At 36.8% G+C, this 15,248-nt stretch overlaps 1 protein-coding gene across 1 annotated transcript in view; it reads right to left on the bottom strand.

The window, feature by feature from the left end:
* Positions 1-2,509: 2,509 nt before the first annotated feature.
* ARHGAP15 (Rho GTPase activating protein 15) overlaps positions 2,510-15,248 on the bottom strand; it is a 620,344-nt gene continuing 607,605 nt past the window's right edge. The window contains exon 14 of the mRNA XM_019735910.2: positions 2,510-2,873. Within this exon, the coding sequence (XP_019591469.1) occupies positions 2,690-2,873 (184 nt within the window). The 3' untranslated portion in view covers positions 2,510-2,689. The remainder of the gene's footprint in view (positions 2,874-15,248) is intronic.

Raw genomic sequence — 15,248 nt, 5'->3', positions numbered from 1 at the left:
TCAACCACTGAGCTTTGTTAATATCTCTGTCCTAGCTTCTGCTCATTCATTCATTCAAAATATTTTTTGATCAATAAAACCAGACAAAAAATACTTTTTGAGCATGCCTAAGTGCAGAACCCTGGGGCTCCATGGTTACCATGATGGCTGTGGTCCCTGATCTTGTATTGAAGTGTAACTAATCCTGAGGTGACTGTCTCCCTTACAGGATTGTGAAACTGCAGAGGGTAAGATTATTTGCCTTATATTTGATCAGTAATGCCTAGACTTGCACCTGGCTCAAGCAAGGTGATTGAGCAATGCTCATTGTCTTTTCATGTCTTCTTGATGCAGAATATTGATCAGTTTTATAAAATCTACTATCTTAGTGAGTTAACCTACTATACATACAAGCTTGGCTTTCCAAGTTGGAACAGATAGTTGGTAGGACCATCGTTGCTGTCTTTAGGATGTTATGGAATCTAGTGACCTTTGGGTGTAACCCTTTTTATGCTTTTAGTGTGTGTAAGTCAGATTGCGTGACGGTTGGCTCAGCATCTTGAAATCTTTTCCTAGAGGGAGGAAACACAGTCTCTGATTAAATGCCCTTAGTAGGCAGACACAGGACACAGCTGGGGTTTGAATCAGGCTAAATCCCATCAGATTGGAAATCAAGAAGCTGGTGCTTTTGAAGATTATAAATCTGGAAAGCAACAGAGACAAGGGGCTGTGAATCCCTGCTCAGAGTAGGTAGTGCCACTTCTCTTTGGCTGTTCGTGCTGCTTCTCTCTGGCTGATGCTCCCAGAATTACTTTAAAGAAGGACATGAGAAGGAATAAGATTTTAATGCTGGAACTACTAATTTACTCCTCCCACCTTCAAAAAGAGAAGTAATTAAAATCTTGGAGAAGAGATAATTGAGAATATAGAATGTCATGGAAATGAGGAGGACTTGAAATAGAATGCCAGAAACTCTTGTTTCACGTCTCCATGTTTTTCTGAAAGGCATAAATACAACTTTAAATATGAGAAGAGCTTAAATCTGGCAAGTCTGTTAGCTCGCTGTTACCAGTGACTTTAGAGCGTGGGGTTCTCCCTCACGTGACTTTCCTTGGTTTTGTGGTATGTGTATACGTCCCACTTGATGAAACCGCACTTTAGCATTTATTGTGGTTGTTTCTCTGTTTTTGGCCATGAGCTGATTTACTGGTGCCATTGCCAAAAGGAAGACACTCAAGAGGGGCAAGGGAAGACTCTTCAGTCAGTTCTGTGGATGCTGGAGCTGTGCGCACATCTGGCTGTCTCTTGAGCAGACTCTCACCCTCTACCATATACCCTATTATGCAGACAGCTTATGCTTCTGAGCTCATTATTGCTCTGTGTTTGCTCTTGGATCCATGCTTCATGCATTTTATTTACATGCGTTATTTTTCATTTTAATGAACAAATCGATAACTAGACTTATTCTTTATCGCACTGGATTAGTTTTATTTATTCTGTTTGAATTTGATTTAAAAGCTGTCAAACATAAGTCTATATTTTTATCAGCAGAATACTTTCACCAAACTGGGTATGGGATGTGTTCAGCTAGAACATACTTTTCAAAATAAAGTAATGTTTGATATATTCTAGTTAGTTACTCTTTTGTTTATCCATGACAACTGAAACTAACCATCAAATGGATAAAGCAATCGAAGTCTAGTCAAGTAATCCTTAGGGCATATGAAAAAATGCCTTTTAAAAAGTTTTTTTCTAGATCGATTTAACGTAATTCACCAATAAAGCATCCTCAGAAGCATAATAAAAATTCTACATAAAATGACATAGCCAGGGAAAAGAAGGATATACAGTTTGAGGAAGAATCAAAATGGATGTTAACATTAAAACTGAGCACTCATGCAATTCCTGTATAATATAAAGATCAAAATTGCAGGGCACTAATTTTGCTTCTAATTTATAAGACCGTATGTTTATGGGACTGCGAATAGTATATATATATATATATATATATATATACCATATTCTGTGGCAAATGTTTTTTTTTCTAAAGAATGGCAATTTTTCTAGAGAAAAATGACAGTTTTTCTTTAGAAAAATTGCCATTCAATATGTATCTGTAAATTGCACCATATAGCACCACGGATAGCTGGACAGTATTTACACATACAAACATGTTCTTGAAAGATGAAATGTGTCTATTTGGGTTGAGAACTTGACTTCTTTTGTCCTATTTGAAAATTATTAATTTCTGCCTTCCTTCCTCTTTTGGTTCCACTCACGTATAAGTAGGAGTATGAGGCAGCCAGGGTAGTGACAAGGCTCACCTGTGTCTACACACACTCTCAATCACACTCACACTCACTCACACATCTACACACATACAACCATACACCCCATGCCCAGGAGCAGCATTAAAAATGTTTTTGTGTATGTACTGTACTCTGCCTATCATGGAGCATGCATACTGTATGCCTAGAAATGCTAGAAGGAACAGCACGGAAAGTGTTAATGTAGAACACATATAGGCAAATATTGTCAACTCTTTTATTCAAATGTTTGGAACTTAAATACAAAATTATCATTAAGTTTTCACAAGATGAGGCATCTGTCGCTTGAAAGGAAAAAAATATTTCAGAAATATGTTTACAGAAATGTAAAAATATTAGGCATCAAGACAGATGTGAACACATTCAGTAACTTGTCTGGTCTGTCAGTCTTCCTCTGAGCTGAAGATCTTATTGTACTCACTCAGCATGAGCTCAGCTATCTGGTTTTGGTAGACCATGTGTATCGCCATGTTCCCTGATTCATTTTCAGCTCGCAGAAGGGTGGGTCCAAATACAATCCCTAAGCTTTGTGTGGACATGAGGTTCTTGGAGGCTTTGGCCACTATCCTGTGGAGAAAGAGAGAAAGAGATATTCCATTGGAGTTTGAAGTAAAACTGTAGCTACTTTTGAATTATAGAGTTCTGTGTTCTTAAATTCTTTTTTTAAATTTCAATTTAAAGAAGGGAAGTAAGGGCAGTGACTGGCTTTGGAGAAATGCAGAATGAAACACAAGCAATTTTTTCTAGTTCCAGAAAAACAACTACCACAACACTATTTAATCTTCTACTCTTTATGCTTTAGAAATAGAACTTATGACTTTTGGGGAAGAATTCGATGCCTTGTACAACATAGTACCTGGCCGTTGTTAGTGCTCTATAAATGTTTGTGCAATGAATAAATGAGTAAATTAGACAGCAAAAATTACTTTGGAGAGTTAATAAGATCCAGCCTTTGCAGTATTTATAGTCAATGGAGGAAATAGGTGAGCCATGCATAAAATACAGAAGACTCCAAACACAAAAAGTAGAAAAATATACGCATAATCAATAATGGAAGGTTGATGTAAAGACTGAGAACATAATACATTTTTAGTGATTAATGTGAGTAAAGTGTGTCTGAAAAATGCTGATTGGAATATGTATTGTAGAGAAGGTGTTCTAGACATTTAGGTATAAGACAAAATTCTACATGTCTACATTCATTTTGGTCAGCCAGATTAGCTCACATCTCAATAAAATGCTAAATCTTGTAGGATTTGTGCAGGGAAAGAAACTCACTGGAATCAAAGAAATGCTTGCTTGTGTGAGGACTGTACAGAGAGCTGGAATACCAATGAAACTTTAGGATGTGGTTTTATTAATAGTAGTGCCTTGCCTGCTTCAACACAGGACTCTTAAAAAGAAAACAAAGCCTCATCCTATAAAAATGTAGGACCTTAAAAAAATAATGCTTCTCCTTAAAATTGAAGCCCACTTGGTTTTACCCTAAAACTAGGAAGAGTAAGGTTTTAGTGATATTAAGGAAATAGGGATAGCATAGAGAAGGAAGACAGGGTGCCAAGAAATACTAAACTCTGCATTCCACCGGACATCCTGACATAAAGGGAAATATGAGCATAGAGAACAAAGTGAAGCAAAGGAAGAGTTTATTGCAAGGCAGTGGGGTCTCTGGTATCAGAGCCATTGTGGAACATTGGGGAACTGTTTGGACTTTGGAGGACTCTTTCTTTGGCCTTTTTGGGCCTATGTAGATAGCCCCAGTCAGAGGACACAAGAAGACTTGCTTTGTTTCTATCCCTTCACGATCCCAAATCTTTAAAGTACCACTTCTGTAACCAAGAGGCCATGCCTTCTCTCTCCTGAGAGAGATTGAGAAAGACCAAAGCTGTCTATCTGTGACTCCCCACCGCACAAATACATGGTCAGCAAAATGTCCTTGACCTGAGCAATATCAATAATAACCAAGTATTATTCTAAGCAATTTTATTATCTCACTTAATCCTTATAACAACCTCGCGAGGTAGCTTCTATTATTCAGCCCATTTTACAAATGAGGCCAGGAGTGGTGAAGTACCTGATATCACATACAGCAGAGGTTCAAACTCAGGCAGCCCGATTCCCACATCTGTGGAAGCATCATTGCCATGTTCTGTGTTATGACCTGCTATGCTTAATAACTGGGATGAGTTTTCACTCTGCCCTCCTCCACGTGATTATCATCAGATCCTTCCATAAGAGGCTCTGAATTTTTTGCTTTAAAATTTTGTTCATTAAAAGATAGCTAACATACAATATTACATTAGTTTCAGGGGTACACCATAGTTATTCAACATTTATATACCTAAAGAAGTGATCACCGTGTACGTCTAGTAACCATCTATAATGTTATTACAATATTATTGACTACGTTCTCTATGCTGTACATTACATCTCCATGACTTATTTATTTTATACCTGGAAATTTGAAGAGGGTCTGAATTTTTATTCTTCACTGGAGAATTGTGACTGACAGCCTGGTTCCAATAGATTTATTGTGGACAAAAACGACTCTCAAGTTTGAACTGAATATTCAAGATATTCTGCCTCCCATTTTCACTTTCCTTCTGCTTTAAATGGAGAGCATTTGTACCTGTGAGTGTTGTTGGCATGGCTACATTTCTGGAAGGGAGTCTCATATTTTTAGAGCACCCATGAGTTATCTGAGACGCCAAGTTTAAAGTTTCCTTTGGAATATAAGAAACTATGCCACACTGTTGCTACATTTACCAAGTCAATAGGATGACTTAAACATCCTCCTGTCCTGGAGTTGGGGCAAACAGAGTGGGCCTTTAACATTGACCTTCCCTGTTGACCTTGGTTTAAGGTCTGTCTTGAGCCTTAAAATAATAACTTTATTATAAAAGTTATTAGTAAGATTCACTGTGAAGGAAAACAGATTTTCTCCTTTGGTTTTAAAGTGATACCTTTTTGCGATACCAGTTCCTTTAATGACTCCACACAACACACACACACACTCACACACACACACACACACACACACACACACACCACACACATTGTTAAAAGGCAAATATGGAGAGAAATAGCATAACTAATCAATTAATTGAGTGCTTATGAAGTAAAAGTTGCTTTAAGAACATCACTCACCAATAGCAAAGGTCAAAGTTGATAAGATTTATCTAGCAAAGAGCAGGGCTCAGAGGTCATAAGGTATGGAGAAGGGAGAATCAGCAGCCAGAGAGTGTTGAAAGTTTGAAGGTGAAGGACTGACATAGGGCATCTTGGCCTACGGTGTAGAGGAAGAACATTAGAACCTGGATTCCAGGGAGATTGAAAGGGGAAAAGGATGACAGAAAGATAGATTGAGGATTGAAGATATATTTTCCTACTTAATTGTGGTTGTAATTTTGGTTGGTAGCAGGGACAGTGAAATCTGGGATAGCTGGGAACCAGAATTGCTTCAAACTCACAAAGGTGAGGCTAGAAATCAAGGGAGGTCCAAGAGCTGATTGTTGGAGAGGCAGTGTGTCTGTCAGGAGGTTCTGGGGCAGAAGCTGGATGAGGTCTACAGCATCTGGAGGAACTTGGGTGACTGGAGGGGTAATTGAGCTCTCCAGGGCACACCGGAAAGATACAGCAGGTTAGACTCAGGCCATTGGGGGAGAGAAAGAAGGCTGAAATGGGACTGGACTATTTTTCAATTTCCCAGAGTTCTTTATATATTTCCTTCTCAGCCAAAGGCCTGGCTTAGAATCCAGAGTCGGGCCAAATCTAGAGGAAAAAACCAAGACCGAGTTTAAATAAAATGGACAGGAGGCAGCTAGAGCTGTATGTCAGCACCCTCTTTTGGGAAAGCGTTCTTTATCTTAGCCAGTGGGTCATGGAAGCGAACTCCTGTAATGAATTTCTGCCAGTGCATCAGTTTCCTAAATTTCCTACAGAAAAAATGTTCACTGGTGCTTTCTATGTGTATGTAAATATGGAACAATCATTCCATCTGAAACCGGTATACTTGGTGTCCATTTCTCTGCACACTTTCCATCTGATTTTAATAAAACTGGCTTTAACTATGAGTGCTGTAAAATAATCTTGTTATAAACAGATTTTACTAAATGACATAAAGTTTTTTTGTTTTTTTGTTTTGTATTTGCATTACTGCAGGTTAAATTTTCTTAGCAGCTTGGAATTTTTTCCTAAGTTGGGAAAATCAAGTTACTTGCAATAACTCTTAGAGAAATAAAATGTAGTTAAGAAAGAAAAAATAATGTGTGTGTTATATAAAATACATGCTATCTTATTCACTGTTATAAAATGTGTGCTTGTGATATATATCTCGTTAGCAATTTATGTTCTGAATATCAACCAACCAGTAGTTGGTATATTGAGAAATCCATCAATCTTTAGGTTAGAAAAGATACTGAAAGTGAAGACTAATTTGGGGTAGAAGTCACTAACTACTAAACTATATAATTCATGTAGCTAGGCAAATCTGTTTTGTTATCAACATTTAAATTACATCAGACCCCTTTCTAATAGACAGTGGGGATAGATATTTCTAGCAAAACAGGCCTTCAAACTGGGGATGTATGGGAAAATGTATTAATGCTGTTATAAACTTCATTATATAAATGTGAATTTACCTACTCTCTATCTCAATAGGCACTTAAATAGTTCAGTGGTTGATTTAGGACCACATAGGAAGTCAACCACAATGTCAAACTATAGCTAGAATACTACCCTACAAAATTATTTAACTCTTAGTTTTTTTTGTTTTGTTTTGTTTTTTACCTTAAATCAATAGATATCATAATTTCTACTCTCACTGTGGAGACCAGCGGGGCACTGCATATGTCATTATTTCTGAAATCTTCAACTAGTAAAACATATGTAGAAACATAGGCTATTGAAAGAAATAAAAGCTCTGCATGAAAAAAATTCAATCTAGTTTTTAGACAGAAAACTCTCCTAAACAGTTAAGTTGTACTTCTAGTAGCTTAAAATGAAGTTGAGTTGTATTATTGGAAGCGGGGAGAGGATCTGATTCAGAAACCAAATCCAGTTTTACTATGGGTTTGGCAATACCTCCAGGACAGCCTTCATGAAAGTGAGTCCTGCAAAACACCATTTCTATAATATACTTCACAAAAATAGCATTCTGGAGTAAAATAACTTTTGAAGAAAACTGTGTGCCACTTTGTTCTTCTTAAAAAGTCACACCACACAATAGCATTATAAAGGCTCTGACAAGTCCTATAGAAAGTAGTTTTGTTTTTCTCTGTGTGACTCATGTGTTCCCTAACTTACTTGAGTGTTGTAGATTCTCCTTAGGGACAACAAGAAAATGTCTCTTTAGTTGCTTTGCTAAGGGCCAGTTAAATAAAATATTACCCTCCTATGCCACCCTGGCTTCAAAGTCCACAGCAACTAACTGAAGAGGTTAGACTATGGTCATTCTTGGCAGGTTCCATCCACCTGGTAGGGCTTAGATTTTATTAGGCCTTAGATTCCATGACAGTGTTGTAAAATTTGAGCTACAATTTAACATGTATCTAACAAAGACATGACAGAAATGCTCCTTCTATGACAAAACAAAGGCCAAAAGGCGAAAGAACACATCTGAAGGGGAATGGTGAGAGCTAAGACACGGCTGAGAGATTAACGTACAGGGAATTGATGGATGGGTAAGAAAGTGCAAAAACATTTAGACCTTAGATCAATATTTGGAAATTCTTCTACATGTTTGTTTACTCACCATTAATTTACTCCTAAGAAATCCTTAGAGCAAAGATACCTTACTCTAAGCAACATGAAGAGCTCAAAAGTTTAGTGCCTGTGAATGCTTGACTAATAGGAAAAAGACCCCAAAGCATAACTCTTGAAAAAGGCTATTTATTAATACTGCTTAGTTTAAAATAGCCTGACAAAAATAATTATGATTTTATGAATTTGTTCATGAAATAGCACTTGATGTATATTCATTGTAAAAGGAATTCTTATACTGCTAAGCAAAATTCAAGTTTATAAAATCTTGAAGTGGGTAAGAATTCATTTTTCTGGCAAGAGCTTAAAAGGGTGATATACAGTTTACAGCAAAAAAAGGAGAGGAAATGCCAGAGCTACTTTTTGTCGGGCCCAAATGGAAGGAGCAATGATCCATTAATTTAAGATTATTTTAGAAACAATCTATAATCCAATGCTACAGATGTTGGACCCCAGACAAAAAAATCCTCGCAGCCTTATGCTGGGTAAGTTTTTCCAAGAGTGAGCTGAATTGCTAACTCAAAAAAATTCCTTAGTTGCTTAAAATCACAGCCAAATGACTCAAACTGAAAGACAGCTTTAGTACAAAACTCAAAATTAATGCTGAATTAAGAAGACCAACGCATTTAATAATAGTCCAGCTCTAAACAGATACATGGATGCAAACTTCCTTTTAAGTTTGTGCTTTACTGTTACCATAGTGACTTGAAAGGAAGTTGAAAGCCACATAATTGCCTGCAGGACAACTCTCAAGTTATTGGAAGTGTATTAAAAGTGTTTTCTTCCCTATCTCTGTAATGCTATGATTTTCCGACACACATAACCAAGGTGGTTTAACTTGAATGGGGAGAGTGTGGTGGTAAATGTACTCTTGCCGTCAGGTCACACCTGGCTTGCAAAATACAGCTCAGCCACTGTATGTGAAACGTTAACTTGTGATTCTGACCACTTAAGTGAAAGAGGCTGTTAAAAATAGAATACATTTTCAATGTGCTCAACTTTGGCTTCCTACATATGTTCTATAGCTGCTTTGCGGGGGAATTCATGCTAACTATATGCTTGCCTACCTTTAATTTGCCAAACTGTACTGCTAACTATACTGGACTTTTTTATAAAAACTAAGATTGGGGGACTTAGCAGGAATTCTACCTTCTCCCTTAAGGTCATGGCTGTACGTCAGAAAAATCTTCAAATATTGCAGAAGCAGAAGAGCATTCACCAGTGTTTTTGTCCTTAACATTAATGTGTTTTAAGGTGGTGTGGGGACAGAGCCAGGAGTGCAGTTTCCAGGCTGTTGCCCTCACGTGGAAAGGTGCTGGCTCAGGTAGTAAATGGCCATCAATTGTGATTGGATGGCCATCAGCTGTAGCTAGTTGGCTGTCAGCTGTAACCAGTGAGCCATTGGCCACTAATATAACTGCTGTGGCTACGTTAGTTGAAAAATGGGGGTTAGCAAGAAGATGGTGGCTGAGCTAGCAAGAGCGGATTGCAGCTAGTAAGTGAGGTTGGTTGGCAGAGAGAAGTGGACGGCAGGTTGCGGATAGTGTGGCTCTTGCTTCCTGTGTCTCCAATCCAGCCGCCAGTGAGAATATAGTAGTATGACTCCCCTACCTATGGCTCCGTGGGTGTTCCTTTTTGGCCCCACCATATCCTGTGTTCTTATGTGGGGAGCAGGACCAGAGACCTCCGCCTGCCACCCTGCATGACGGTGGTCATTTACTGGTGATTTGCATATGTTAATTTATAAATTAACTGGTTTAAGTAATTGTAAAGTCTTTAATTTTATATCCAAATATAATATTATTATTTTCTAAAATAAGTTAACAACTATCCTCCTAAACGGGAATTATTGCTATGTAGACATTTTGGCTTTTCAATAATCTTTAAAGCCATGTGTATGTAATTCTCTCAAAGCTCATTATGGAAGAGGAGCGTTATATGGCAGTTGTATATTCATAGCTGACATGGCCTTATTCTTTGCATTTATTAAATAACCTCTTTGCACTGATTTCAATGCTGAAGATTGAAACATTTTCAATTATTCACTTGTTTCAGATTTTTATTGATTGGTCATTATAAGGAGATTCTAACGTATCTTTTAAAGCAATGCTCAGTCTAATAAGAGGACTGACAAAATAAAAAGAGTGAATAGCCCATAGGCTTCAAAGTGACTTATTTCTAGTTGAAATATGTATTCTATAATGTGACAACAACCATCGATAAACTGGGATATCACAATGGAATCCTGACATAGATAACATCAGAAAGGAACACTAATAGTTGTTACTACTTGTTGAATATCTATTATGTGCTAATCACTGTGCTTCAAATATATCACAATTTCAAAGGTAGATTTAAAAATCAGTTTTAATTTCTTTTTTCTGATTATAAAATAATACATCCAATTCAAGAGAATTTTAAAAGTTTAGAGAAGTATAATAAAGAAAAAAATCCACCAGTAACCATTAGCAGTAATTCAATGTAACAATTATTCATTCATAAAAATCTGTTGAGTACCTACTAGGTGTTGGACACTGTTTTGGGTGTCAGGGACTGTGCAATGAGTAAAATAGATAAAGTCCTCGCCCATATGAAGCTTAGAATCTAGCAGGAGAACCAGACAATGACCAATACATTAAACGATATATAATGTGATTTCAGGCACTGAAGTACATCAAGAAAAACAAAGAAAAAGAGTAGTAGTTGTTCTTCTACTGACCCTGGGGACCTTTTAAAAGAAATCTGAATGTCCTCAAATCCATCCCCAGAGATTTTGGTTTGCTTAGTATGGGTGGGGCCTGGCTGGCTGCAGATAATATAGTCCACAGGTAATTCTTATGAGCAGAGAGTGGTGGGAAGTGCTACACATAGCAGACAAGGCACTCAGAAGTCCTTCCTAAGGAAAGAACACTGGGGCAGAGACCACTTAGGTACACACACCTGGGGAAGGAGAACTCTAGACAAGAAAGAGTAGGTAGAACGCCCCAGTGGTGAGGTTGTGCTTGATGCATGTAAGACTAGAGAAGGGGATAATGTGGCCAGAGGTGATGTGTGATACCAAGCCTTTCCCTGGTGATCACAAAATATGGTGAATGCTGCTGTCAACTGCCATCCAATGGAAAGGTAGGGATCTTCAATACGGGAAGCAGTGCATTGAACCTTAGTAACAGTTTCTGACAAGTTTCAAATTCTTCTGTGCAGTCAGTTGGGTGTGAGCTAAGGTTAAGAGAAGGTGTGTTTTAAAGTGTGCCTTAAATCATCCTCCATCATGACAATGCTCTGTGTCACACATTGCTTCTGGTATACGGCAATTTCTGTCAAATAAAAACATTATGGTGTGTCCTCATCACCTTATTCACAGGATCTGGCACCGTGTGACTTCTGGCTCTTCCCTAAAGTCAAAATGACCACAAAAGGTAAATGTTTTGAATTGATTCAGGACATCGAGGCAGCCACGACAGCGCAACTAAAGATACGAAAGAGGATTTCCAGAACTGCCTCAGAAAGTGACAAGAACAACGAGATAAGTGTGTTCGAAGCGAGGGGGAGTATCTTGAGGAGGATTAATGGCAATGTGTCTTTTACTGTAATAAATATTTTTAATTTAAACACTCACTGTATTTTTTTATCATATTTATCATTTACTTATTGCCTTATATGGGACAAAATGGGTTGTACATTATGATTTCTTAGTATAAGTGAAATTGACATACCAAAAAATGTACATATTCTTCCTCTACATTTTGGAATATTGCTTTAGGTTCCCAACCAGGGGCAATTTTGTCCTCCCCTCCTCACTCCATGAGGCATTTGGCAATTGCTGTAGACATTTTGGATTGTCATGACAGTGGTGGTGGGAGGAGGGGTGGGTGGGGTGGGAGTCGCTACTGGCATCCAGTGGGTAGAAGCAAAAGATGTGGCTAAATATTCTAAAATCATAGGACAGCCTCTCACAACGAACAATTATCCAACTCAATATGTCAATAGCGCTGCTGTTGAGAAATCCTACCTTAGGGTAAAATAGTAGAAATGTACGTAACACCTAGATCAGTGATTCTCAAACTTTACTGTTCATGAGAATAATTTGGAAGCCATGTTGAAACAAATTACTGGGCTTTACCCCCAGATTAGTGATTCAGTGCATCTGGAGAGGGATATGAGAATTTGCTTTCCTTACAAGTTCCCAGGTTGTGATACTGCTGGTCCAGAGGCCACACTTTGAGAACTTACACTAGATCATAAGTTATGTCTCTTCTTTTCTTAAAATATGATATGAGATCAGTTTGCACATTCCATTCCACTGCACGTAATATGTAGTCCTGTTATCGTTATCATTTGGTATTATTCCTTTTAAAATAATTGCCAATTTGATAGGTGTAAAATGGTCTGTCATTCTTTGAATTTAGGGTTCCTTGAGTTTAGGAAAAGAGGAAAAAGTAAAAAAAACCAAAAGCAGACATGTGGATTTTTCTCTTCTGTGAATAGCTGTCATATCTCCTGCCCCTTGCCTATTGAGAGCTTATCATTGTTTGTTTAATCCATTTTATTTATTTTGTATAATAAAACTAATACATAGTCTTTGAAAAAAATGTACTAATCAGGAGAAAAGAGACAGTATAACAAAGGAGGAAAAGGGAAGGAAAATGGGACTTCAGGTCATGAAAGAAGTCTAAAGAGATCATGTTCTGAATCATGCATTCTAATCATATTGATCTGAATAGTCAACATACATCTAATATAATTTGCTCTAAATTACCACCCAAACTGGTTTTTCTCAGATAGATCATAAACCTTTTCCGATGAGTCTTTAAAATAAAGATCGGATCAACGTAAGGGGGGAAAAAAAAAAGCAAAAATCCTCCTGCTTCCTATTCAAACTCCTTCATGATCTTCATGATAACGATAATTAGCAGATGAGTGTTCCTTCTGGATGTTTTGCTATCTATCTATCCATCTACCTATCTTCATATATATTTTTTTCTTTTAAAAAAATGAGATAAAAATACATAACATGCTACAATTTGCTGTTTTCCCCCTTAAATATATATCACGGGCATCTTTCCAAGTCAGTACATATAAAAATACCTCATCCTTTTAAAAAAAGTTGTTAAATTTCATAGTATAGATATACCTTAATTTATTTAACCATTTCCCTGCGGGAGCACTTTTAGGTTGCTTCTACTTCTATTATAGACAATGCTACGATGAATATCCTTCCATATATAGATTTTTGAGTTGTTTATTTATTAAGAAGCATAACATTTCATTATTTTTTTTGTAATTATATTCTCTCAATTCATTTGTTACTTAATTTTATTTATTTAAACTTTTATGCGGTCATGTCTAGCACTATTTCTTTTGGAATTTCTACCATTGTTTTTGTTATTATAAAATGCATCCATTGAAAGAGATTATATAAATATTATCAACATTTTCTCCTAGTTTTTAAAAATTATTTCATTTTCATATCCTCTAATTCATCTTAAATATATTTTCTTTTTTTTTCTTTTTTTTTCTTTTTATTAAATTTATTGGGGTGACAATTGTTAGTAAAATTACATAGATTTCAGGTGTACAATTCTGTATTACATCATCTATAAATCCCATTGTGTGTTCATCACCCAGAGTCAGTTCTCCTTCCATCACCATATATTCGATCCCCCTTACCCTCATCTCCCACCCCCCACCCCCCGCCCCCTTTACCCTCTGGCAACCACTAAACTATTGTCTGTGTCTATGAGTTTCTGTTTCTCATTTGTTTGTCTTGCTCTTTTGTTGTTTTTGGTTTATATACCACATATCAGTGAAATCACATGGTTCTCTGCTTTTTCTGTCTGACTTGTTTCGCTCAGCATTACTCTCTCAAGATCCATCCATGTTGTCACAAATGTTCCTATATCATCTTTTCTTACTGCTGAATAGTATTCCATTGTGTATATGTACCACAACTTCTTTATCCATTCATCTATCGAAGGACATTTTGGTTGTTTCCATGTCTTGGCCACCGTAAACAAAGCATATTGTGTGAAATGTGATGGTAATCTAAATTAATTTTTCTCCAAAAGCTAGCTAATTTTCCCAATAACATTTGTTGAATAAATCGCCCATTCTCCATTTATTTGTAATGCTAGATTTTTGTGCAGTTTCCTGCAATCATAATACACACACTTGGTACATCCTACTCTGCCGATAGTTCTGTGTGTAGTCTGAACTAGTCCTTTGCTGTTTAAATCATTGTAACTTTAATATATGTTAGGAATATCCCTCCTCTCATTTTCTTTTTCAGGTGTGAAAGAAAATTTTCAGATGAATTTTTTTCAAATGGACAAAATGAGCCTAAAGAAATTGATAATTTGTTCAAAGCCACATTGTAAGTGGAAACACCTAGATTAAGATAAAGATCTTTATTATTCTGGGATATAGATATTTTTTCACCAAATAACTAAGACTCAAGAATTTTGCATTTGAAATTAATGGCTTCCTAATTGTAAGGCCTGGGGCCTGAGGAAGACTTGGGAGAGAAGTGAGTCAGAGAGTCAGCAAGAAGTCTTGGGTGACATTGTTTATTTTTTAATCACCTAATTCACATCCTAGGATATATTTACAAAAATGAGAAGGGTGTTCAAATGGACAAAAAGCCAAATGAATACATATTACCTTTTTCTCCAGATTCACACAGTGTTTTAAACTTCTGAAAGCATTCATTTCTCATTGTGAATGGAACTGCATGCACCATTGGTAAGACAGGTTGAGAATTTCAGCTGTGGTTTCCCTTAGGTGTTTTCTCTAAGCTTTAAAATGGTTTTAGCCACCCACATTTGACCATGACAGCAGTAAAAGAAGTCTTAGTTTTTATTCCTGAACTCTGCTGACCTACCAGTACTACTTATAATAACAGCATCCTGGAAGACTTGCCCTGGATGTAGGGGAGACAGGCTAGGGAACATATTACATGATGGCAGTATTTTTAGAAAGGAAAAAATTATACGATTGTCATTACTTTCTACCCGAATCTGTTCAATAAGTCCGTTAAAAATCTAGTATGTGCTAGTAAAATTTTATATAGAATATTGGAGGTTGTGCATGGATCAGCATTAATTAGGCCAAGCAGAAGAAGGCACATAATTATAAGATATTAGTGAAAACATAGAACTTAAATATTTGCCTTATAATGTTAGATAA

The sequence above is a fragment of the Rhinolophus sinicus genome, chromosome 17, assembly GCF_057876585.1.
Source record: "Rhinolophus sinicus isolate RSI-liver-muscle chromosome 17, RSI-T2T, whole genome shotgun sequence".
Taxonomy (NCBI): domain Eukaryota; kingdom Metazoa; phylum Chordata; class Mammalia; order Chiroptera; family Rhinolophidae; genus Rhinolophus; species Rhinolophus sinicus.
Note: the sequence above shows the minus strand (reverse complement) of the source record. Positions and strands in the feature narration are given on the sequence as shown.